Source organism: Poecilia formosa, unplaced genomic scaffold (assembly GCF_000485575.1).
Source record: "Poecilia formosa unplaced genomic scaffold, Poecilia_formosa-5.1.2 Scaffold7, whole genome shotgun sequence".
Lineage (NCBI taxonomy): Eukaryota > Metazoa > Chordata > Actinopteri > Cyprinodontiformes > Poeciliidae > Poecilia > Poecilia formosa.
In genome coordinates, this window is record NW_006799946.1 from 3,232,819 (window position 1) to 3,256,086 (window position 23,268).

Consider the following 23,268-nt stretch of genomic DNA (forward strand, 5'->3'; position numbering starts at 1 on the left):
TAAAAATGACAGAGATTCCACGTTCTTAACTTAATTTGTCAGAAAAGTCTGTAAAGTAGAGAAGGGTCTTCACCTCAGGCAGATTCCACTCAGACTTGGTGCCATCTCTTAGGTAGTAATAGGTTTGGCCCTGATCATCCACAGACTTGATCCACTGTTAGACAACAGAAACATTTTTATTTGGCATATTTTTTCTGTAACTTAAGTCACAGTTAAAAAAAAAAAAAAAAAAAAAAAAAAAGTTACAGAATAGCATAATAGTAATAACTGAACTTCTTTTTCTAATGCAGTTTTTCCAACCAGAGCTGCTGCTTCACGGCTTAAATCCCGCAACGAAATATATCTAGGGTTTCATAAAAGACATCAGCAACGTAATGAAAAACAGGTGCCGTTTATTAAACTAGGATGTGATTTTGAAGGGCATACATCATATTTTAGATGCCACAAACGATTCTCAAAGGATGAAACATGAATAAATGATATTTCTCAATGCTGATGTGACTTTCAAAACATGCTTTTCTGAAAGAATTATTATTATTTTTTTTATGTCACAGCCACTAAACAGGAAGGCCCCATCGTGCATGTATGACAACGTTGAGCCTATATACATATTTATCATCACAGAGTGGATTGTTGTGAAGACGTGAAGGAAATGAATTTCTCCTCATCCATCAAAAATAGTCTCTTTTTCTCCCAGGATTGTACAACAAATTGGGTCTTGAATTTAGGTGAGAGTGCAAGCCGAGGTTGGGGAAGAGGGCTGAACACAGGAGAGAACACGGCTTGTGTCAGGGTCATCGGTCATAGCTCAAGCAGAGTCAGCATTTATGGTGAGAATAAAGTGTGCCAGGTAAGAAATGTCTTTCATTGCCTGATAATTACCCATCACGTTGCTTGTTCCTCAGTGTCTGAGCCAATTAACAGAGAAAACTTTTGGCTGTAGCGCCCGTCTGAGTATTCCAACTGGTCTAGTATTGGCTTAAACTTTAAGGCAAAATGATGAGTTTTTTCTGAGAAATCAGACTGCGAACATTTTTACCTTTTCAGTGGCATAACAGATGGTTTCCTCAGGATAAAACTGAGAAAACCATGTAGGTATGTAATGCACAGGTTACGCGGAGAAAAGGTGAGACTTTGTAACCACTGCAGGTCTCACTAACAAAGTATTCTGGCCGCACAGCTGTTTGAAAAAATAAACAGCCATTTTGTTGTGGTTTTTAATAAAACAATACATCCACTCATACTGCAACAGATACTAGTGCCTTGGTGCAGTTAGAAATGGTAAATAAGTTAAATTTATCTCACGCTTTTCGCGTCAAAGCACTTGATCGGGACCATGTAAACATGTGCAGCTAGAACTGAACCTACAACTTTGTGATTGAAAGACAACTGCTCCACCACTGAGCCACAGTCACACACACAGTTGAGCGACGTACTCCTTTAACAGCATTGGTATAGTGTACCGATGCTGGATACGGCATCTGTGAAACTAGACCAAAACAAACTGAGTTCCGAGCTGAGCATGCTAAGATTAGCAAGCTAGCACTAACATCCGCAGGTATTTATTGAGATTTTCAGGCACACCAGTTCCTCAGATGCATCAACCCTTATCAAGTTCTATCCAGAGGGGTATTCTTGCTCTTCAAGCATATTTACAACACCTGGTAAAAAAATACAATTGTGTTCAGGAGCATGAACTTTCACTGCAGGACTTCGTCAAATGTTTACCGCAGAAAGATAACAGTTATTTCTGCGTTGTGGTTCTGGTGGCTAACGGTACCACGAGGGACTGTCATGTCCGCCTAACTGTGACTACATTTGTTTGCTTTTGACTTAGTTTCTAAAGCACGAGTCGCATTTAAATGTAAGTGTTTATCTTGATGAGCCACATAACACCTCAGCCTTCCTGGCAACATTTTCCACAGCAGTTTTTGTATGAAAACATTATTAGGGTTTTGATAAAATGAAGCTTACTATATGGTTTTAGAATAGCACGGCTCAAAAAAAAATGATAGCTGACGTTTTCTCTGGTCCTCTGCAAAAATCACTACCTTGTGCTACCTGAGATCCATGTACTTATCTCACGTAAGTCTCAGTTATTTTGCCGCAGTGCAAAACGAAAAAATAACAAGGCTTTGAAAAGCAAAATAAATCTTATTATTCATAGTGAACCTTTGAAGTTTCACATCCAGTCTTGTGACCAGTTTCTATTTAAGTTGTATGTTGTCCACTAAGATATTTCTCGACACATTTTTTTTGTAACTAACTTTTAAGCCTTGAGCAAGTTTAAAATAAAAGTAGCATATTTCAAATTAGCATTTTATATGCTGCCATTTTTTTTTACAACAAATAATTTTACAATATATATTTTTTTACTTTATTATTTATATGTTGCATCATGCACACTAATTTAATCCTGTGCTATTTAAATAATGATAGCTACTCATTAGTTATTTTTAAATTTGTACAGTTTAGGTTGTTTTTTTATAGGTTTAAATGAAGCTTAAACTACAGTACACATCCAGCTCTATTCTTTGTTATGCTACTGAACTACTGAAATTAGAGGAGAAACAGACAGGGCTGAAAAAGTGCTGCAAAATACTGGCACATTTAACGTGAAAGTCCACTGAACGCCAACTGACACGTCCACATTTCACACCTTCTTCAGTTATATTGAGGGGCTGTCCTTACCTGATCTGGAGAGTTTTCACTGGTGAAAACCCATGTCCCACTGGGTTCCACGGTGAGGTTCCAGCCAGGCGGGGTACTGCGGTCCAGGTTGGCCCGGGGGATGGTGGTCCGACTCACATGGCCAAGAGCGTACTCCTTCGGAAGAGTCGGGGGTCCCGTGTTCTTGATGTCCTCGTACAATTCTCCTTGGTCTGGGTAATCCTCTGATGGGTAGTCCTCCACAGGTAAGGGAGGCTAGCAAAAACAATGTACATTAAAACAATTTATTGCATTTTTTGAAGTTATTTGTCTTTTTAGTGAAAATTACACTGCAGGGTAAATTTGAACAAATTATCGAAGGAAGGCTGGTCCAGCCTTCCTTCGATTGTCAGAGACCAGATTAATCTGGAGTAAACCTAGTCGGAAAAAACACACTTGACATGCTTTTAAAATTTTTCAATCATAAACCTTCCTGTATTACATTTAGATTGGTCAACATAACGTAGTATACTATGAAGAGAAAAGAGAAGAATAAGGGTAATTTTTAATTCAATAATTTAGGGTTAGGGATCAGTTTCCAAATCTCGTCACAGATTCTCAGTTAGATTTATGTCAAGGCTTGACCGGACAATTGACGCAGAATATGCTTTGATGTAAAACATTTCAATGCAGCTCTGGCTGCATGTTTAAGGTTGTTGTTCTGCCTACACCACGGTCTCAAGTCTTTTTTTTTCGGCTTCAAACAGGAATGCTCTCACAGGAATGCTTTGTACTTTTCTCCATTCATCCTCCCATTGTCTCTGACGAGCTTTCTTGTCAGTGATGATGCTGCCAACGCCAATGTTTTACTGGAGAAATGGTGTGTAATGGCCACACCCAAGGCTGCACTACAGGTGAGTCAGTAACCCTCATGGCCTTTCCACTTTTCATGTTTTGTACATTTTCAGTACAAAATAAGAGTTTGTCATAAATGATTAGCGAGACGTTTAAATAGATTTGTTCTATTTCAGGTACATCTAGGGATTCCTGATCAGAAATGGAAACTTTTGACGTCTAAACAGAAATTTCAACAAGCGTGTAGGTTTTTCCATTTATCGCTCGTCAATTGCAGCAAGTGACACAAACTGTTTGTTCATACTTCGTGTTGAAATGTTCCAGCTTAACGCAGAGTCACCGAATAATGTCAGTTTCCTCAGTTACTGCTACGATCTTCATGTCAAGTCTTTGACTTTCAGAGCTGCACTGACTTCCAGGTTCTCTTCCTCTTTCTGCAACTCGTATGAAGTCATTCAAGGGCAAAAATTGGGTCACTTGCTTCTTGGAATGTGAAAGAAAAATAAACCCCCAAAACAAGTGAATTAATATGTTTACTGATGGGGTAAAAAATATTTCCGTATGATGACAAAATTCCTGTGAAATCTCAGGCTATTCAAAGATTAATACCGTCTCTTTTCGAAATCCAAATGAGGCCAAATGTTCTTTCAGGGAAACTATTTGGGACTACCGCTGAGCCTATTCTGTTCGGAGATAATGAATTAAGTCATGTCTGTTATGTAGGTGCAGGACATTTCATTCCATTAAGAGCAGACTGTATTTAGGTTCCCCCTGGGTGAAGCTAAAACTGGAGACAGAGGAAGCCTAAGTGGAGCAGCCAGGCTGTCTGTCCTTACCGGCTCGTCATCGCGAAACCTGTGCACGCTCATAGGCTCCATCGGAGAGGGGTAAAGGCTCTGCTGCTCAGGAGGGTCCCAGGACGTCTCCCCGGACATGTGGTTATAGAAGTAAGGCTGACCAGTGGTCTCATCCACCAGCTGCTCCCAGTCTGAGGCCCAGTCGGATTGAGGGGACGGTGGAGGGAAAGGAACCTCCGGAGGGAGTGGCTCAGGGTCTGTGGGGGAGTCTAAAAAGGGGTTGTCCCAGGTGGTGCTCCCCGTGTCGGGGTGGTAGTAGTATTCCTGTCCACTTTCTTGGTCAACATGAACCTCCCATCCCTCCTGTTTTAGGTAGGAAGGAGAGCAGGGCGAAGGGTCCGACGGGGGAGACTCTGAGATGCTTTGGCGAAGCTCTGCTACGTTGACGTACACTGCTGACCGGAGATTTTCATTCTGCACCTGAAGATGAGAAAGAACAATGCAATAAGAATAGAGAGTTGCTGACATCCGAACACATCTATTAGTGTTTCTACTGTAGACTAAGGAAAACCTGGCCTGTATCCACCTCTACCTGTTGAGTGCCAACAAGGTACTTTTCTAAGGGAAAGATATGAGACTTACTGCAGGGTGGCAAGGGGGCAATTACAGGGTACCTACAGGGAGTTTAACATTTTAGTGAGTAGTATGAGTAGTTAACAAAAGGTAAAACTAAATTGTAGTACTTAGTATGTTTTGCTGTAGTTTTTACATAAAGCCGTAAATAAAAACCAACGCAGGTGCCCTGCAAATACCCTGTAGGTATCCTGTCGTACCAAGTGGGCATCTGAATAAGAATCCTGTACTCATTATTTCCCAAAATTCCTCTCAAATATTCTTTAGATATCCTGCAGGCACAGTTTTAGAATCATTTACATAACAGGATAGGTTAAACTCCCATTACATGCATGTACCCTATAGATATACTGTAATTACCCAGTAGATATCCCTGTGGGTATCTTGTATGCACCCTTCTGAAAACACGCAAGATATACCAAGTAAATTAAAATAAAGTTTAAAACAGGAAAAACTGTTGTAGGAAGTACCACACCCAAGCTTTAAGCTAAGCTGTCGTTCACCCTAAATCTGTCTTCTGCAACAAACTGAAACACAGGAAGTCTAACGCTGAAAAAACCCCCACAAACCTCTGGGGCGTTCCCTGCCGTGCCAATAATCAATAATGGAGCCCAGTTGCATTTACTTTGCAGTGTTGCACCCAGACTTCATCTTCTGATGTGAACCACTGTAAGCTATTGCCTGCCATAGAGCTCAAATTAAAAACGTGAACTGTGTAATCTGGTCTGCGTTTAATTATGTACTGGATTGAAAATAAAAGTTTAACAGCCACACAAACATGTGAGCGCGGGGCATTTTCAGTGGACTCTAACTGGGTTAAACTCCACCATAACAGTCACGGCATTAACTTCTGCGCCCCACTTTCGTCCGGCTACCTTTCACGCACAAGAGCTCGTCGGTGTTTTTCTTGCGTACACAAAACTACGCGTTCGGTTTCCTGACGAGAAAGGGAAGCTGCACGTAAACAGAGCTCCACATGGCAGGAACACGGCATGTAAAGTAGACTCAGCCTTCACAACTAATTTGCTTAAAGAATACCAATGAGAGTGACAGAGAGCGATGAAAGGCCGTCTCTGTCCTCTGTGCTGCTGAAACTGATCATCCCGATACATATGTGTCGTAGCTTCCATCAAAACACCCTCTTCTTGGCAACATCAAAAGCAAATGCCTTTTCCTCTTTAAGCTGATTTTCTTTTTCTTACCTTTGCTCCAGTGAGGCGCTTAATTCTCTGAGTAAAACTCCTGGGAATTATGGTCCTGCGCACCCTTTCATTCGCCATCGTGAAGACAGCGCAGATAAAAGCTGTGACATGACTATTCTAGACTAAACTTTAACTAGACCTTGTGTCACAGCTAGACCTCTTGAGCTATATTTACCAAAACCTACGTGTGTGTGTGTTTCTGCGCAGTATATGCTGATCACTAGAATAAACATATCATGCTAAAAAGAGAAGTGTAGCAAAAGTTAGCACAGAGAAAAAGAACTTGTAGAGTATCAGAACTCAAAAAAAGAGGGAGAAAGGATGTATAAGCATCTGAAATATCCGTCACCTTCTATTTTTATTTACTGTTTTTAGGTCCGCTTTAGTTTTACTTTTATTTTTGAAAGAAAGACCGATCAAAGGGCATGCAAAGAAAAGTCCAGAAGAAAAACAGGCCTTGGGATTGTGTTCTCTTCCAAAAATGGGACTCGATAGTCAATAAAATAATGTTACAGGCTCTTCGAGTTTTTGTTTTTTTTGCATGTCTCCAACATTTGCATTCTCTTCTAGTTTGAATGAGCATTGATATATTGTTTTTCTGCTGGGAAATTTAAACATTTGTAGGATTACAAATTCACAGGAAGGTCTTTGTAAAATCCCTGGAAGCTGCTTCCAGCTTCCAGCTTCCCTGGTTCCAAACAAGTCTGGATTAAAGGTTGTGTTTGGATATTTTGGGATTGTTTAAGAATGGCTGCATGCATCACTTGCTCTAGGAAACTATTACAGGCCAACATTTAGGGGCTTTGAAGAGACAAGCACAAGAATTTTAAATTCTTATTTTTTCTTAAACGTGACACTTTATTAACTTCTGCTACTTGCCTCTTTGTTCTTTGTTGATGTCAGACACATTTCATTTAGCTGCAAACTTATCAATACATAGATTACAATTGGCCGCCACCCTCATTCCAACTCTGATGAGTCGCCATGAAATCTTTGTACCATCTCAAAAAGAGCGAGTCAGAGAAACAAGGTCATCTCCACAGTTTATTTGCTGCTTTTTTATTCAATAAAACAAATAAAATTCTGTGCAGGACACCCATTATTATAACAGATGGCTTGTCGTGGCGGAAAAGCTGCACAGCCAATGATTAGGGAAGCAGGCAGCTGATGGAGCTGACTGAATGAGGATGCATGGAATGTGGTGTGCTTGAACATAGCATAGCATAGCATAGCAGTTAGCAGACCACAGCTTCAAGCTAACCTGTGGGAAACAACTGCACATCAGCTTTGTCCTGCTAGTTTTTGCCCCTCAGATAACAGGATGGATTATTTACAGCGGGGAAAAACACCTACAGCATATAAAATAGTAAGAGTTTGTTATCCTGTGTGTTTCTGCTCGGAGCTTTCTGCGCAGCTGACAAAGAGATGGTTCTTCTGGGAATACATTATCTTAATGTTGTGGTGCATCTTTGAATTAAATGGAAGTAGTGGAGACTAAGCCGTCTACCACCGAGTAAAAATGATGGTTACCATTGAGTCTGGATGCGGCTGGCGGGGCAGACAAACAGGATGTAGAAATAAAAAAAAGAAATAAAAAAATGATTACGAACAAAGAAAAAGGAGCCGTTCTGCTCTTACACAACACTTGTTTTGATCCTATCACATTACAGACTTTGCCTCAGTCATTGATCAAAATGTAATCTCAAAACAATCGATGTGGATGGCCAGACAACTGACCTCAAAACAGATTGATTTCAAACAATGCGAAGCAGAAATGCAAGGATTGCCTCATCGACCCGTAAGAAAAATATTAAGCTGGAAATCTTTCAAAGCAAACCATGGAAATGTAAGAGTGGATCCCGAAGAACAATCATTTCCAAATGATATATTTGGTTACTATTTCTGCGTTATGTCTGCTTTAGATCAACACAAAGTAGTGCATAACTGTGAAATGCAAGGAAATGGATACATGGTTTTCTTTTTTGAAATATTCTATAAACATTCGTAGCCACAAAAGTTTAGTTTTCTTCCAGTACTGCCCTGTATTTAACTCCAGCCTACATTCTACATGTAGGTCAGAAAGTTCAGTGTTGATTTCCTCTAACTAGAGCACATTCTTCACATATTAGCTTTATTCTCTTGTGACAAACTGTACGTTGGACTTCTTTAGTACCATTTTACACAGGTGGACTCCTTTGGTTTACTTCTAGGGGCAATTGTTTTGCACTGGATTTTGTTCAGGGGTGAATGAGAAAAAGGGGCTGAACAGAAACGTATTGCGGCACTTTTTTATTTAAAATGCATGTCATTGTTGCTCATCTTTGAATGTCCCTGTGTTGATGAATCACCTGAAATCCCCCAAAATACAATCACCTTAGTGGTTGTAATGCGACAAAAACGGGAGAAGCTTCGAGATGAATCAATACTTGGAAAACCCGCTGTATCTATCTGACGTAGAAGTGAGTCCCCTGTCAGATTTCATGTCAGTCAATGATGTAATCTGTCATTTTAAGTCCCACCTATCTGAAGTCCTCAAGAAAACATACAACAAAACATGCATACGTCTCTCATTGTTTTCGTCCTTCTGCAAGAACTCTGGTTACTGTACATGACAGCAGTTATTGTGTGAGCTGATAATATCAGAATGTATTGCACCATGGTTCTAATGACCCCAATTTTGAAGCATGCAAAGAAAATCTGTCCTCTCTAACTACCTCTCTGTGTTTTGCTAAAGATCCAGCAAGCGCTGCCTGACAGTCAAGATCCACTGTAACTTTTTGAGCTGACGCTTGTCTTTTTCCCCCCGCCACCCTCAAGAACAGTCCAAAATTATAACCCACATGAAGTGTACTATGACAAAACAAACGCCTTCGCCTTCAGATCTCACCCAAAGCCGTATACGCTACAAACTGCTGCAATGACATCTGAGCACACTTACAAAGTGTCTCTCACATCCAGAGGAGCAAAAGAGCTACAGATTAAAGGCAACAGCTGCAAAGATAAGAGTACTGTGAGTTTATATTTACGCCACTTCAACATGTACAGGAAAAGACAAGTGCACAGGAGGCACGGTTCATTGAAACAGGAAGCAGCGCACTTGTCGAAGTGTTCGAACCAAGTAGCCAGTAGTAAAATTAGACATTTTAATTTTACAACGCGGTGGATGTAATCTCCTACCTGGGCAGCCACCGGCAGAGTCAAGCCCCGTTGGGCTTGATGACCTGTCCAAACCCTGGAGTACATCTCCACCATGTTTATCCGTTTCTAGCAACACGATCCATAGATCCAAACACGGAGAGACTCGGAACCAGCGAGCTAACTATTCAGCAGCCTTCAGTCGACCTGCGCTATGCCAGACTCCTTAGCACCCTCCTCATGCATGCAGCCTTCTCTCGCAGCGGCTGTGATAGTTGCAGCCCAGATAGAAAAGAGAACTGAGGTCTGTTACAATAAGCAGCAGGAAGGGACTGTGAGAGGGCTCGCCGATGTGGGTGTGTGTCACTGTTTGTGTGTGCTTAAATTCTTGTGCACAGGATAGGAGGGTAGAGGGTAACTGTCTGACTGAGCTAAAAAAAAAAAAAAAACAGAGTCGGTAAAAAGTAGACAGGAAGAAAAAAAAGTTTTAGTAGGCAGAACAACATGAGCTCTGCGGGTCACTTCGACCTACTTCCTGTCTGTGTATATACATGACAAATAAAACGGAAATGACAGCAATGGAAACAAAGATTTTGGAGAAGGACAGCAAACACTTAGGAGAAGAAAAGAACAGCTTCTGGTGAGCTTTTAACCTTTCCTTGGGTGGATGACTCAGACAATAATGGAGAGAAAGGGGAAGCAATAATTTCTTACAATAAAGCAGGGAGCTGCCACGGCCGGGCCAATCTGAAAGTACTACAGAATTCAAACGCCAAACAGGAAGCTGAGTGTTGGTTAGATTGCAAAATGCCCCAGCATGAAGCTTGTGGCCAATGTTTTGGAGGTTTCTGGGTTAGAGTTGGTTGCAAATGAGGTTTGAGGAGACATGGAGAAATATGACTTTTTTTTTTTTTATTTGGACAATTCCGGATAAGTGAATGAGTGAAAATGTGTAAAATTCAAGAAAAAAAAACACATCATATGTGCATATGTATCATTCCTTTAGAGATTTTTTTTTTATTAATTTTTTTTTTATTTGGGGCAATCCCATTAACTAACTTACAAAACAGCTACAGTTAACCTGAATTCAACACAACATAGTATGCAGCATAATGCGACAAAAACCAACACAACACAATTTCACATGACACAGTTCGGCACTTTACTATGCAACAGGACGCATGTATATTTCACTTGGGATTTTTTTTTTTCAGTCTGGTCTCTCCCAATAAAGGCCATAGTTAAATAGATACATAGAACAAGCAATAGCAGTCTAAATTTGTATTTAACATTTCAGCTAAATACAATTTAGCTGAAATAGCATTTAGTAATTAGAGTTAAGCTTCAGATTAACTCTGGCGCTTTTGTCTTTGTTATCTTCTATACCTTCTACAAAAGAATTGGGGACAAAATGTGTTTTTTTTAATATCAAATTAGGTATAAGAGTCTTTTTTTGATTAAATAATTGAAGGTAAGGAAGGTCTAAGTGCCTTAAGAACTATGAAAAATATGTCCTCCGAACATGAGTGATTACTGGAGCAAATATTTGTTAAAAAAAAAGGAGCCAAAGGCAGCACAACCTTCAAAACCCAAGAGAACCATTGATTGAAGAATTAAAAGAAATATCACAAGAATTTCCTGGAGAGAAAATGCAAAGAAAAGAGAGATGACTCAAACTTCTTCCAGAGTACGGCATAAAAAAAGGGAAAAGAAGACTTTTTGTACAGCAAAGCTGAAGAATTTGCAGTAAAAGCTTTGCAAAGTACTTCTCGTCATTTTTCCAAGGCATGGTTTGAGGCGAAATTCCTTCAGTCAAGAACCTTAAACTCTGTGCCCTGAGCAAAGCATGAAGCAGCAATCCGCCTGATTACTTAACCACATTAGAACCCATCCAGTCTAACAATGGGGTCCCAAATTGGGGCCCAAATCACGCCACAGCACACAGTTGGGCTATTGAATCAAACTGGCTCCCTTCCTTCTTACATCACACTCATCCCGGTGTGGAATCCAGGATCCTGAAAATGCTCAGCCGCTTATCACCACCTTATCTTTGCTTTCCAGGTCAGGGCTGTATCCTGATGTGCAAAACTGACTGATGACAGATTTCGCCTTCTCCCACATTTTGTAGATGAAATGTATTTGTGTAGGAGGGGAAACATTTCCGTACCGGTTGCCGCACAGCTCTCTGCTAAGAGGAAAACATGACTCCTTTTGGAGTATGTAGTTTGGGTTGCAAGCAAAAGATCACGCAGTATGCAAACGGACAGGAAACAGTTTGTCCACAGATTCTGGTTCCTGCTTCCTGGAACCTGTAATAATTACAGTAAACAGAAATCCCTTTGTGTTCAATGTAAAATGTGCCAAACTATAGGAATATTGCAAGCTCACTACAGCTGCACTGTGTTTTTGTAAACTTATGAGATTCTAGAGCACATTACTAATCCACCATCTGATGACAACATTCAAGCTTTCTTTGGTATATTTTCACAGATTTTTTTTTTTTTTAGCCGATTTCTGTCAGATTTATGATTATGAAGGGATTGAAAGATCAGAGGTTAGATCATAACCTTTCTTATTTATTTATTTTCCTAATTAATAACCACAAATGGAACAAATTCAAGAGAAAATATAGCGCAACTGGTTCTTTGAAAGATGTTCTCCTTCTGACTCCAACAAAAAAAAAAAAAGAAGGATTTACAAGAGTATCCTTATTTATGCATCTGAAAATAAAAATAAAAATAGAACATGTCTAACCCCCTTCTTATCTCTGGAAAATAATTTAATTTAACTTCATTTAAAATAAACCTTCTTTCACTCATCTTCCCCTCATTGGCTTCTTGTAGCTGTCACTCTGAGGGTAGCTCACTTCTCACTTTCTGCCACATTGAACCACAATATTATTTAGACAGATGAGACAAAAGTAGAAACAGACGTCATAATGCATAGCATTTAGTTTGCAAATCCATCTGTCCATAGTCTGTGCACTATAAAACATTTGAAGGTGGTTTAATTTGAACATGAAAGTTCAAAGTACAAGAGAATTGTTTTTGTTTTAACTCAGAAATTAAAGTTCATGAAGCTGATTTGACGACAAAAGGCAAGTTGTCTAAAATATTATTTTCTTTTAAGTTCATTAAAATTGCGAGTTTTATCTTAATGCTGCAATTTAGACCAAATAATCATTTCACAATATGGAAGAAAAAACTTCCCTAGCCTTGTTATAGAGCACACATTTCTCTATTATTTTCACTCTCAATATCAACTTAAAATAACTTATTTTACTTTAGAATAATTTAAATTCTTGTTTCAAATTGCATGAACAAAAGCTCACGCAATTTGATGAATTCTATTAAACATCACAATAGACTCTGCTCTGAAACATTTAGTGTGAACAGGACATCATCCTAAAGCTTTGTAAACTGTCAACTGCATTGAAACAAGCATTTATAATAACGCACAAGAGTCAGATCAATATAACACACTCCCATCTCACTCACGGTGCAACAAAGTGCACAAAAAAAAAAAATGCCACTAACCACACTGGGAACTAGTTCCCACTTCTTGCTAATACTTCTTTCATTGTTTTTAAGTGCTACCCTAAAATCTCTAGTTTATTCAACAGCAAAAAGTTAACCCAACTTACTATGTGCGTTTGTCTTTCGCAAACTCACAGATTTAGGTTCAAAATTTAAAACGCGCGACATTTATTTGACTTAAAGAGTGGAAGAGAGTAAGCACAACTAATTGAGGCTCAAACGTTTTACAGTGTACCCGCTTATCCTTGCTGGGTCGCAGTAACGTGGAGGCAGATTGGGGCTGGCGGTGCCCCGATTCCTATCTTCAGCGGTCGGTGGGGGGTAGCTTGTAAACAGCTAAACATGTCATTTCAGCGCCAAACCTAAAATTAATCGTCAGGCATGGTAGAGGAGAGGTGATGAGTTGGGATTTTTACGGCCTTTTGCAGTGACAGAGCTGATCACGGATTCATCTGTATGCCAGAGTCATTTGCGGTCAAATGTGAGACCATTTGTCAGAGAGCGGAAGCCTGCTGAGACTGAACCATCGACGGGATCTCAACAGAATCTGAAACACAGCAGCTAAACTACAACAGCCCCAGTTAAATTCCAGTCTTAAACCAGACTGAAAGGCTCTGGATGGAGCCGAAGACAGCTGGACACAAATGAATACAATGAACTCTAGAAATATTCCTCAACAACAATGTAAAAGACTGAAAATATCATACAGAAAACAGTTACTTCAAGTAATTACTGCTGAAAGGTGGACTCGGGGGGGGTCTCCCATGACTGCTGATGCAAAAAGTTGTCTTTCTCATCACTACAGAGAGTGAGCAAGGTTTTACAATCCTGTCTAAACTATATAGTAATTATATTTTTGAGACATAACTCTACTTGTGTCTAAGCTGCTGATCATTACAGGTGAGTCAGAGTTGACGGTGAAAATGCTGCTGTGAAGAGACTAAATCCTAAAGGACTGAAAAACAAGCAAGACGGGACGGAATAATGTCAATCCCATTTCACCAACATTTTCATTTTGTACCTGCAACCATGTAATCATTGCAAAGTAAGTAATTGATTAGAATAAGCTTAAACACACAGGTCATTTGTTTTTGTTACACCTCAGTAGCTTGTTAACAAAAATGGGAAATTGACCAATAACACAGCAGCAGAAAAATGCCTCTAGGCATGTCCCCGCCTTGGTGAAGATGTCTCAATAAAGTTCAAACTGTTCATTAGAATGAGGAACAAAGGGATTTAAGTGACTAATCTTTTTTCGATCTTACAGAAAATGGGCAAAATAAACAAACAAACAAACAAAAAAGAACAGCGAGCGGGATCACGTGGATGAAGGTGCCTTGTTGATCTCACTAGCGAGAGAAAATGAGATAATCACTTGTAAACAAGGTAAACAGAACACCCTCTCTGAATGCACAACACATCAAGTCTTAATGAAAATCGTCAACAGCACAATGGGTGAGATTAACGTAAGCTGAGAACTGGAAAGTGACGCAGCATACTGCTCAGAGCGTCCTCAACGAAGTTCTTCCAGTTTCAATTCCCAGCCACAAGCTATAGGATTAATGCCTTCCCCTTCCCTCTCTGTTGACTAGTGTTGAATAGAGGCCCCTAACGCTGAAGAACAACAACTGGCTGGATGGGGCAAAGTCAGTCCAGACATGTTTGAATTTTAAGATATAAGGAATTAGACGACCAAACTCAATATTTCTTGTATTGTCAGATTTAAAACAAACAAACAACAAAAATAAAATAAAATATGACAAGGAAGTACTACATATGACTCAAATGTCTGTTTTGATGACACCAAACGTGTTTCCTTGTCTGGTTGATGTTGATTTGCAGTCTGTTTTTGGAACGCTCCCTCTAATCAGACCACATGAGCTACAGCAATTATCATAATGCTAAAAATGACTACACATGTAAGAGGTTACACAGATCTTGTATTGTTCCAGTGGGGGTGGAGGGTGGGAAAGCCATTTGTAGCTCAAGAAGAAGAGTTCACCCCGCAAAAGAAATGAAAAGCACCAGGAAGCTAGATACACATGCTCTTAAGATAAACGACTGACATGGGAGCTCTGCAAGGAGACGTCTGACGAGATGCTCACTCTACCTGTCGGTGCAGTTTCTCGGCATTTGATTTTTTTTGCCTTGTTTTAAGGAACAGGATGTATCAGCAGTGCCTCTCTGAGGTGATGCACCTTGACAGAAACCAGTTCCCAAGGGCCGGACTTGGAGGTCTGAAACATCAAATCATGCAACAGAGACGAGACGTTTTCACTAAACCTCATGTGCTAAAATCAATCAAACCTTGGACTCGACAAGTCTCTCAGCTTAAAAAGCTGGATGTCAGTTCCAGGGCATCTCGGTGCAAAAGCAATCATCCCAAATATAGATCTCATATAAAAAAAAAAAAAAAAAAGAAGATAAAGGAGCATATATGAGTCATTTCGACTCAAGTTTCATACAAAGCTCTACAACTCTCTTTTGCCTATACTTGCAAATTGAACGACACAAACTTGAATTACTACGCTTGCCCTTCGTGTTACAGACCACATAGCGACATACACGCCCTCCATAGCGAGTGACCTACATTGGGGCTAATTGCAAGTCCTGTTTATTACATATGCCCACACTCAGGCCAACTGGAAAGCTCTGAAAGCTCAAAAAGATCTGCGTCCTGGGAGTCAGGCCAGACTCCCCCGCCACCACATCACCATGGAGAGGCCCCACATCCATTGCGGGGGTGAGAATGGACTTCGGGGATCCTGGGCTCATTTATTTTGCTCATTCATCTATGTAGAGAACCCAGATTTTTTAAATATCTTTGGTTTTGAGTACAGGAATTTAGCCAGATTGTTTAATCAAACTGAAACGTGCGAGGCCCTTAAATACAAAACTAGGAGAGGCTGGAGAGATGAACCTTGCGTTTCAACTATAGTATAGCCTTCCTTTGCAACAGGTGCAAAAACACAGAGACAGACGCGAAACTTACCCGAATGAGAGTCTTCGAGAAATCAAATCCAATGAGAGAAGAAGGAAAAACAAAAGAGTCAGATTCGTTCTGTCAGTTCGGTGTTCGAACTTGTTTCAGTGCCTCCCTGCACGAGTTTGATCATTTGATTCCCAGGATCGGCGGTGTTGCCGTGGGGGGAAAAAAAGCAGGTACAGTAGCAGCTGGAGGTCTGGGAGTGGCTCTCACCTTCTGGACTTAACTCTTTCCCTTCCCTCGCCGAGCTCACTCAACCTGTTTTTGTAACCTGTTCCTGCACGGCGTGAAGCGAGCGGCCGCCCCTCCCGCTCCCTCAGCTCCGCAGCCGACAATGCAGGAAAATCAAATCAAAGTGCAGCCTGCATACGCACCGGGGCTGCTGGTAAATTCCTCACGGAAACAATCTGAGAAGACAGTGTGAACTTGAATCTTTGAATCTGCTGCCTTTACCGGAGAATTTCAGGAACACCTCTTTTTTTTTTCAACCCCTTACACTCATTGAACTAGAGAGCCATTCATAGGCAAATGAGCTGGCACTGAAAACAAAACCCCAACTGCAAGAGGTGGTTCATCCCTAAATCTGACCACATCAAGATTCGGATCATACTGACATTAGAGAAATACACACTAGAGCCAATTGACAGGTCTGAAAAATAACTATCTAAAACTTTTTTTTTTTTTTTTTTAAATCTCACTAGATTGTGTGTAGGCTCTGTGCGTAGGCTCTATGTTTATGGTGCTCCGGCCACTTTTTTAGGTTAGCTGCATGCTTTTTCAAAGGCAGACAAAAATAGGGGACGCATAACATCACAAATTTCTGACTGAACCATAAAAAAATTCTGATTTTATTTAATTTATTATTATGCAAAAGAAAAGTTCCTTTACTTAATTTAATTTAACAAAAAAACTAAAACTTAAACCGCAAATTCTTTCAACAAAGAACATTTCACGTGTTGGTCCAGTCAAAGCCCAGACTTAAATCAAATTGAGAATCTGTGGTAACACTAGAAAACCATTCACAGATGCTCTCTGCAAAGAGGAACTGGCAAATATTTGCCATTCTAAGCTGATGACAACAGAGCTCAGAATCTGCAGCTGCAACTGCTGTGAAAGATGGTTCTAGTAGAAATGACTCAAAATGACTAAAAATAAATGCACATGATCAAAAACTCTGTAACCGTTTAACTGTTCTGCTTTACATTTAAGCACTGCTTTGTGTTAAAATCCAAATAAGACGCACTACTGAAGATAAAAGTTGCAACGAGAGAAAGTGTAAAAAGTTACAAGTAGCCTATATTAATGCTTTTGCACTCTGTTAGCAAGACCTGGTGGTGATGGTTAGTCGTATTAGTAACCTCATATTCTGACACTAGTATTGGCAAAGAAATGTAGTAGTGTAGTCAAGATGTGCCACAATACCTGTTTCAAGAGAAAACCACTAATTCTACATTTACTGAAAACTTTGGTTTGTTTCTATAAGATAAACTATATTTGTAAAATATGTATCGACACAATATGACAGCTTGTAGCGCATTGCATTACCCCAAAGAGTCTCAGTAAATTTAAATAAATGTAAAATTACTTTTAGCATTACTTAAAAAAAAAAAATTGCAACAAATCATTTTTAAATGACATTTTTCCATATGTGTCCAAGAAAACTCCCTTCAACTCGTATAACTGTTGACAAAAATTACTTGCTCTCTCAAAATCACTTGAGAGAGCAAACAAAATGAATCATCTGCTTGTATTAATAGTGAATTTATCAGAGAGTCCTAATTATGAAATAGTGAAACCGAGACTTGGATGCCACCGAGTTCTGTTTCTGCTTCTCGGAGTGGGAAGTGAAATGATGTGGGGTTAAATAAAATGTCGAAGTGGGATGAAATTTCATTTGTACCTCTTTCTCAGACAGAGAAAAAAGTGTTGTTTTGTACCGATAATAGTTATCAGACGTGTATGGAGATTTTCTATTTATTGGTATTTTTCACAATTACACATTTGTCGGGTCGTTACGCTCGGTTGCAAAATGTCTCTGTCAACACCGGAATTTCATATCCCGATTTAAAGATGCAAAATGTAGAATCTGTGTATTCTACTTTTGAAAAAAAAAAATAAAAAAAAATAATTTAAATTCTGCATTAATATTCTTATTCTGCCAGTTCTATACCCAGAAGTTTTAGATGTACAAACCAAAGATGCTTCATTTAAACATTGTATTAAGTTAGCTTGAATTGAAGTCAACTTTTATTTAAATTATTGTATTTTTATTTTCATTTGAAGACATAGCAACATTAAGCGGATAATCCAAAGCCTTTATTCTGGTCGTCTAGCCTTATTTTAACCTGTAAGCCGTCGATCCTCCTTTACCTCCACAGTAAAAGCAGCTTCTGCAGGCCCTTTGCAAATTATTCACAGCCTTTGGGTTTTTCCATATTGTGTCCTTATTTTACAGCCACAAAGGTTGAAAACACTTTACTGTGATTTTGTATGACAAACCAGCACAGAGTGGATACATGTTTTCAAATCAAAATCAGTTGTGCATGCAAATTAAATATACACCTAATTTGTAAAAATAAATAAATGAATAATAATTAAAAAAAGAGAAAACCATGCATTGTTTCCCTTCCTTTGCACACGTGTGGAGTGCTTTGTGTTGGTCTGTCATAAAACCCTAATAAAAGTTCTTGCAGGTTGAGATCATAACGTGACAAAAAAGGTAGGAAAGTTCAAGGGGAAATTTTATGCTGCACTGTACATACAAGCCCCGTGATTTTCCCCTCTGAAAGGAACTCATTTAATAATTTCTAAAAGCCTGAGGAAATGAAACTAGCTGGTGCTTTGATTTCCCTACGAATAATATGCAATGAATTGCAACTAATTAGGAGTTTTTGTTACTTAGAATAATTTATTTGAAGCTTATTGGGATCGACAGCTTCTGCATAAATTTGAACAAGTTTGTTAAATTATACACTTAAGGGTCAACCATAAATAAGATGATCCCAAATACATTTAGATGAGCGTTTTTGTTCTTTTTCTGTCAGTTTTTCTTTCGGAACTTCCTTCAAATAGAAACAATATGGCAGTCCCACCCCACATTGACAAGTAAAATTACGCCATCTGGTGGTCCAAAAAATGATGTTAATACAACAATCAGTCATTAATTGTGTGAAAACTTTACCTGCTCTGTTGTGAGAGAAGCCTGTTCTGCTGCCTGGTGAGAACTTTGGTGCTGCGGCGCCGACTCCTTGGGTGAGGACGCTGCGAGTTCAGGAGGCTCAGGAAAGGAGTCACAGTCAGTTACGCTTATCTCTGGAGTCATGTCATAGAAGTGCGGTGGAGGTAAAGGAAAATCCATTTCACATATGTCATGTGGAGGTAAATCCACATCTTTATCATTCGCAGAAGCCAGGGACTTCTCTCTGGACTTGTCCTGGTTTGTGTTTTTTCCCTGCTGCTTTTTGCCGCCATGCTGAGGTGTAGCATAAAGTTGTTGATCTTCAGATACTAATGGTTCTGGAGTGACTGATCCACGGCGTGATGAGTTAGGAGTCGCGAGCTTGTTTCTATCGTCCAAACTGTGAGCACGGTTCCTGGCTGCTGGTGCATCTTTCGAAGTTTCACTTGGCAAGTTGACCCACAGACCAAACGTGGAGAAACGATAGGTTTCTTTTGAATCATCCTGAACAGCTGGATGAGTCACTGTTTTTGTATCGAGTGACGTTCTCTTGGTCGTGTTCACGGCTTTGTTCTTCCCAGTCGCATCTGCCGGTTTACGTTTTGTCAAACTCTTTGGTGATTCTGTTTTTTTAGGGCCAGAAGAAGTCCCAGGAGGCGCAGAGACCTCCTTCACGTACTCGGCTGGGATATAGAAGGGTTTGGAGTCTTGGTCTTTGGAAACACGCCACCAATGATCATTGGTCTTGGAGACGAGGACGTACCTCTCGTTAGGTTTGATGCAGATGTGGCGGCCATCCTTCGCTTTGTACTCAAAGTCAAACTCCACCAACACGAACGCCATCTCCTCCTCCCTCCTGTGGAAGCTCAGTTACTTTGGTGGCAGCTCTAACATTTTGGAGCTGCAAAATAGAGGAAATGTGATGTTAGAATAAGTTTCAGAATGAAAATGTCACCTAGTAGTACACAGTTCACTCTCCTACACTTCCACCTACCAAAACGAGTTTCTGTTTTTGCCCTGCTTTAATCTGACAACATGAACAACAACACACGACCTACGCTCTGGGGTTTGTTTATGTCACAGAACTTCCCCAGTTTGTAAAACTAAAAGCAGGCTACTAATATATTTTTAACTTTTCCATGTTTGTTTCAAGTCACAGCCACAAAATTCAATTCGTTTTAATGGGATTTTAAAACCATGTTTCCATCTGAGGCACTTATTGTAGCACTGGCTATAAGTTTACAGTTGTTGTAGTGTGCAGCCTCTACGGAGAGATTTTTAATTTTCTTTTTTAACACCTTAAAACAGTACAAACAAGAATATGGTTCGGTACTACACAGTTGATTAGCCTATCACAATGCTGCTAAATGTGGGGTATCGGAGAAAATGTTGCTTTCACAGAGTCCTGTAAGGTCAGATGAGAGCAAAGAGGAACAGTTTGGCCAAAAATACAAAGAACCGTGTTTACTCAAAATCAACCAAAGCATATGTGCAAAAAAAAAACAAAACAAAAAAAAAAAACACTTCACACTAACTGTCAAATTTGGTGGTGAAAGTGTGACTATTTGAGCTTCTTCTGTAGCCACAGGACATGATCATCCATAGAGTTCTATGTAAAACAAAACCAACCACATAATGTGAGGCCGTCTGTCTTTCCACTGAAGCTTGGAGGAAACTGAATTAGGGAACAGGTCTAAGAGGGGCAGGAAAGGAGAGGCATCTTCAAGAGAGCTGTGCATAAACAAAGGTGTGCAATCCTCAATGAAGTGTTGCCGTGTTGTAAACAACAAATATTACATAATTCCTTATAAAGCCTTTAAACCGAAACATTTACCCTCGGATTGACGACACAGTTTCACTACTTGTTGAGCAAACAAATATGCCAAAATTAGAATTGCAGGAAAAAAACTAAAAATAAATTATCTTCTGAGGCCCTATCAGTCTGTAACATCACTGATGATGGCCTCACTTGATGCCATGCAAAAGTATTTACACCTCATTGGAAGTGAATGCAGTTGTTATGCTGAAAATTCAAACAAGGCATGGACTCAATATATTTTGAGGACTTCTTTGTGCTCGATCAACACCAAGTAGTGTATAACTGCATAGTCAAAGTAAAAGCAGACATGATAACTCCTGCCAAAGTTTGACTGTAACTGCAGCCATTTTTGCTTTATAAGGGATATTTATTGTTGTTTTGATTCGCTTTACATGTTCCTACACTTATAGCTTCACCTTTTTGGATGGTTTGTCTTTTTTTCCTCTTTCTTTTTTGGAGCATTCGTTTCTTGCCTCGGTGCTTGATTTAATCTAAAGAATGCCGATTAACAAGGCAAGCCGAGATGGAACATTCACTCTCCGTGCAAAGGAGATACACAGGAAGTTGCCTGCAAATGCAACCTTGAACCAAACTAACTAACAGACACAAAACAGCAGACTGTAAAGTGCTTGGCCACAAAACAGGAAGCCTGCACCAACCTTGGCTCGGCATCAGTGCGACGTCATCTGGCAATCTCAGTTTGTCTTTTTTTTCTCCCCCCTCTGCATTTAATTCATTAAACACTTGGCATATCCTGGGTGTTTTTACCACCCTCCTGAAGCAAAAACAGAGGCAGAAGTAACATTGTAGATGAAAAACAAGATCAACTAATATGAATAGTGTGAAAAATCCTTAAGAAAAAGAAGATACATTCAGAACAGCAAGTACTTTACAAAGAATTCTGACTCATTTTCAAAGATAATTCCTTCTAAAAATCCTTCTCAGTTTGACATATTAGTATCGTTTCACACGAGTCCCTCAGCAGTTGTCGCTTCAGTGAAGTGGAATAAAAAACAGAAAAAGGTTTCATTCTGGAATCTGAAGCTTTGAGGATTCCAGAGGATTACTTGCATGTCTAATTGTCTCTACTTGCCTTCGGTTGCGATTTCTTTAAGTTTCCTTGTGATCAGATGAGTCACTGAAGGGGAAACAGCCACTCTGTCCAAACAAACTGAAATGTGGAGATGTGGAGTTGTAGAGCTTGAACCTGCTGCTCACAAGTGCTGTTTCTGCTCGACTGGCTGATTTCCTGTTCTGTGTGCCTTTACCGAAAGAGGCAAACTGTGAAACATCAGAGCTCTGAAAGCCACACGAAATGGGAAGTCTGACTTTACCCACACTTCCCAGTGAATACTTGGCATGTAAATTCTTTTTACGGCAGCGTGCTGACTTGGATTGAGCGGCATGCTGTTGAGTCAGTGTGACATAGCAACATAGTAGCTTTTTTTTTTTTTATAGCAGAGCAGACGCCATAAAATTGTTGTGGTTGTTGAAACAGGAGTGAAAACTTAGTTTGTAATTCAGTAACAAGATAACAATTTTAAGCAATACCCAAAGGAAAACATAACTGAATATACTAGTGAGACTGCTAACTAATGGCACCAAAGATGTAAAATGTAGAAACCATTGAAAACTACATAAACCACATAAAACAATTCATGTCTGTTTATATCACAATTGAACTGTATGTCTACCTGTGTTGACGATCAAATACGCCCTCTGCTGGAGGAGAACAGTCTTTGTTTTGAACTAAAACGATTTACATTCTGTGCTCTTAAAGTGCTTACTCCCTTAGAAGTTTGGTTTTGCTTTCTAGTCAAAAGTTTTGGTAAGCATATTTTAATATTAGACATAGATTTATTTGAGTAAATACAAAAAATGTTCACTAGGAACAGCAACAAATATAATTATTGATTATAAAAGGAAAACATGCCAAATAAATCAATATATTAGTTAAATAGAATATGTACAACAACCTCACACAAAAAGCCAAATAATATTTAGTGACTCTTTGTCATAAGGAATTTAAAATTATGACTGTCAATATCCTTAGTTCCCTTATTCCTTAAAACCAGGGTTGGCCCAGTAATAATCTTAAAAGGAAATAAAATATAAGCGACCCAGTTTTCAACCATATATTATCTGCCACTCACAATATGGCCACAGTAATAATTCATCCTTGTAAGTGCAACGAAAACCAATAGTTCTCTTAGAACTAAACTTTACGTCGTCTGCTGAGTTTGAGTAATTAATGATCAGTTTTTCATTTGACAGGAATAGGAGCCCTGCCATAGGCAGGGCATCAAAAAATTAGGTGAAACTCATGTTGTTCCTCTCCACGGAAATCTTTAGTAAAAGGCGAAAGATTTATACGATCTGAAGAGAAACATGAGTGCATGATACTTAGAGGGCTCCTCGAGTCTTTATACTCCAGCATACAATTCACACTGACGGTAGCGATTAACCTAAACAGTCAAC

The 23,268-nt window shown here is 39.5% G+C and overlaps 1 protein-coding gene across 6 annotated transcripts in view; it reads right to left on the minus strand.

The window, feature by feature from the left end:
• LOC103151576 (rho GTPase-activating protein 15-like) overlaps window positions 1-21,565 on the minus strand; it is a 32,855-nt gene extending 11,290 nt beyond the window's left edge. For 2 of the 6 annotated variants that reach the window (XM_016681618.1, XM_016681610.1), the window contains exons 1-6: window positions 21,450-21,565; window positions 18,975-19,872; window positions 15,800-15,811; window positions 4,341-4,781; window positions 2,692-2,925; window positions 74-154 (exon numbers count right to left, since the gene is read on the minus strand). In XM_016681618.1, the coding sequence (XP_016537104.1) occupies window positions 74-154; window positions 2,692-2,925; window positions 4,341-4,781; window positions 15,800-15,811; window positions 18,975-19,814 (1,608 nt within the window). In that variant the 5' untranslated portion in view covers window positions 19,815-19,872; window positions 21,450-21,565. Of the gene's footprint in view, window positions 1-73; window positions 155-2,691; window positions 2,926-4,340; window positions 4,782-9,313; window positions 9,647-15,799; window positions 15,812-18,974; window positions 19,873-21,449 lie in introns of those variants that run through there. The other 4 variants (XM_016681622.1, XM_016681613.1, XM_016681626.1 and 1 more) reach the window with 3 other exon arrangements.
• Between the last annotated feature and the right edge of the window lie 1,703 nt (window positions 21,566-23,268).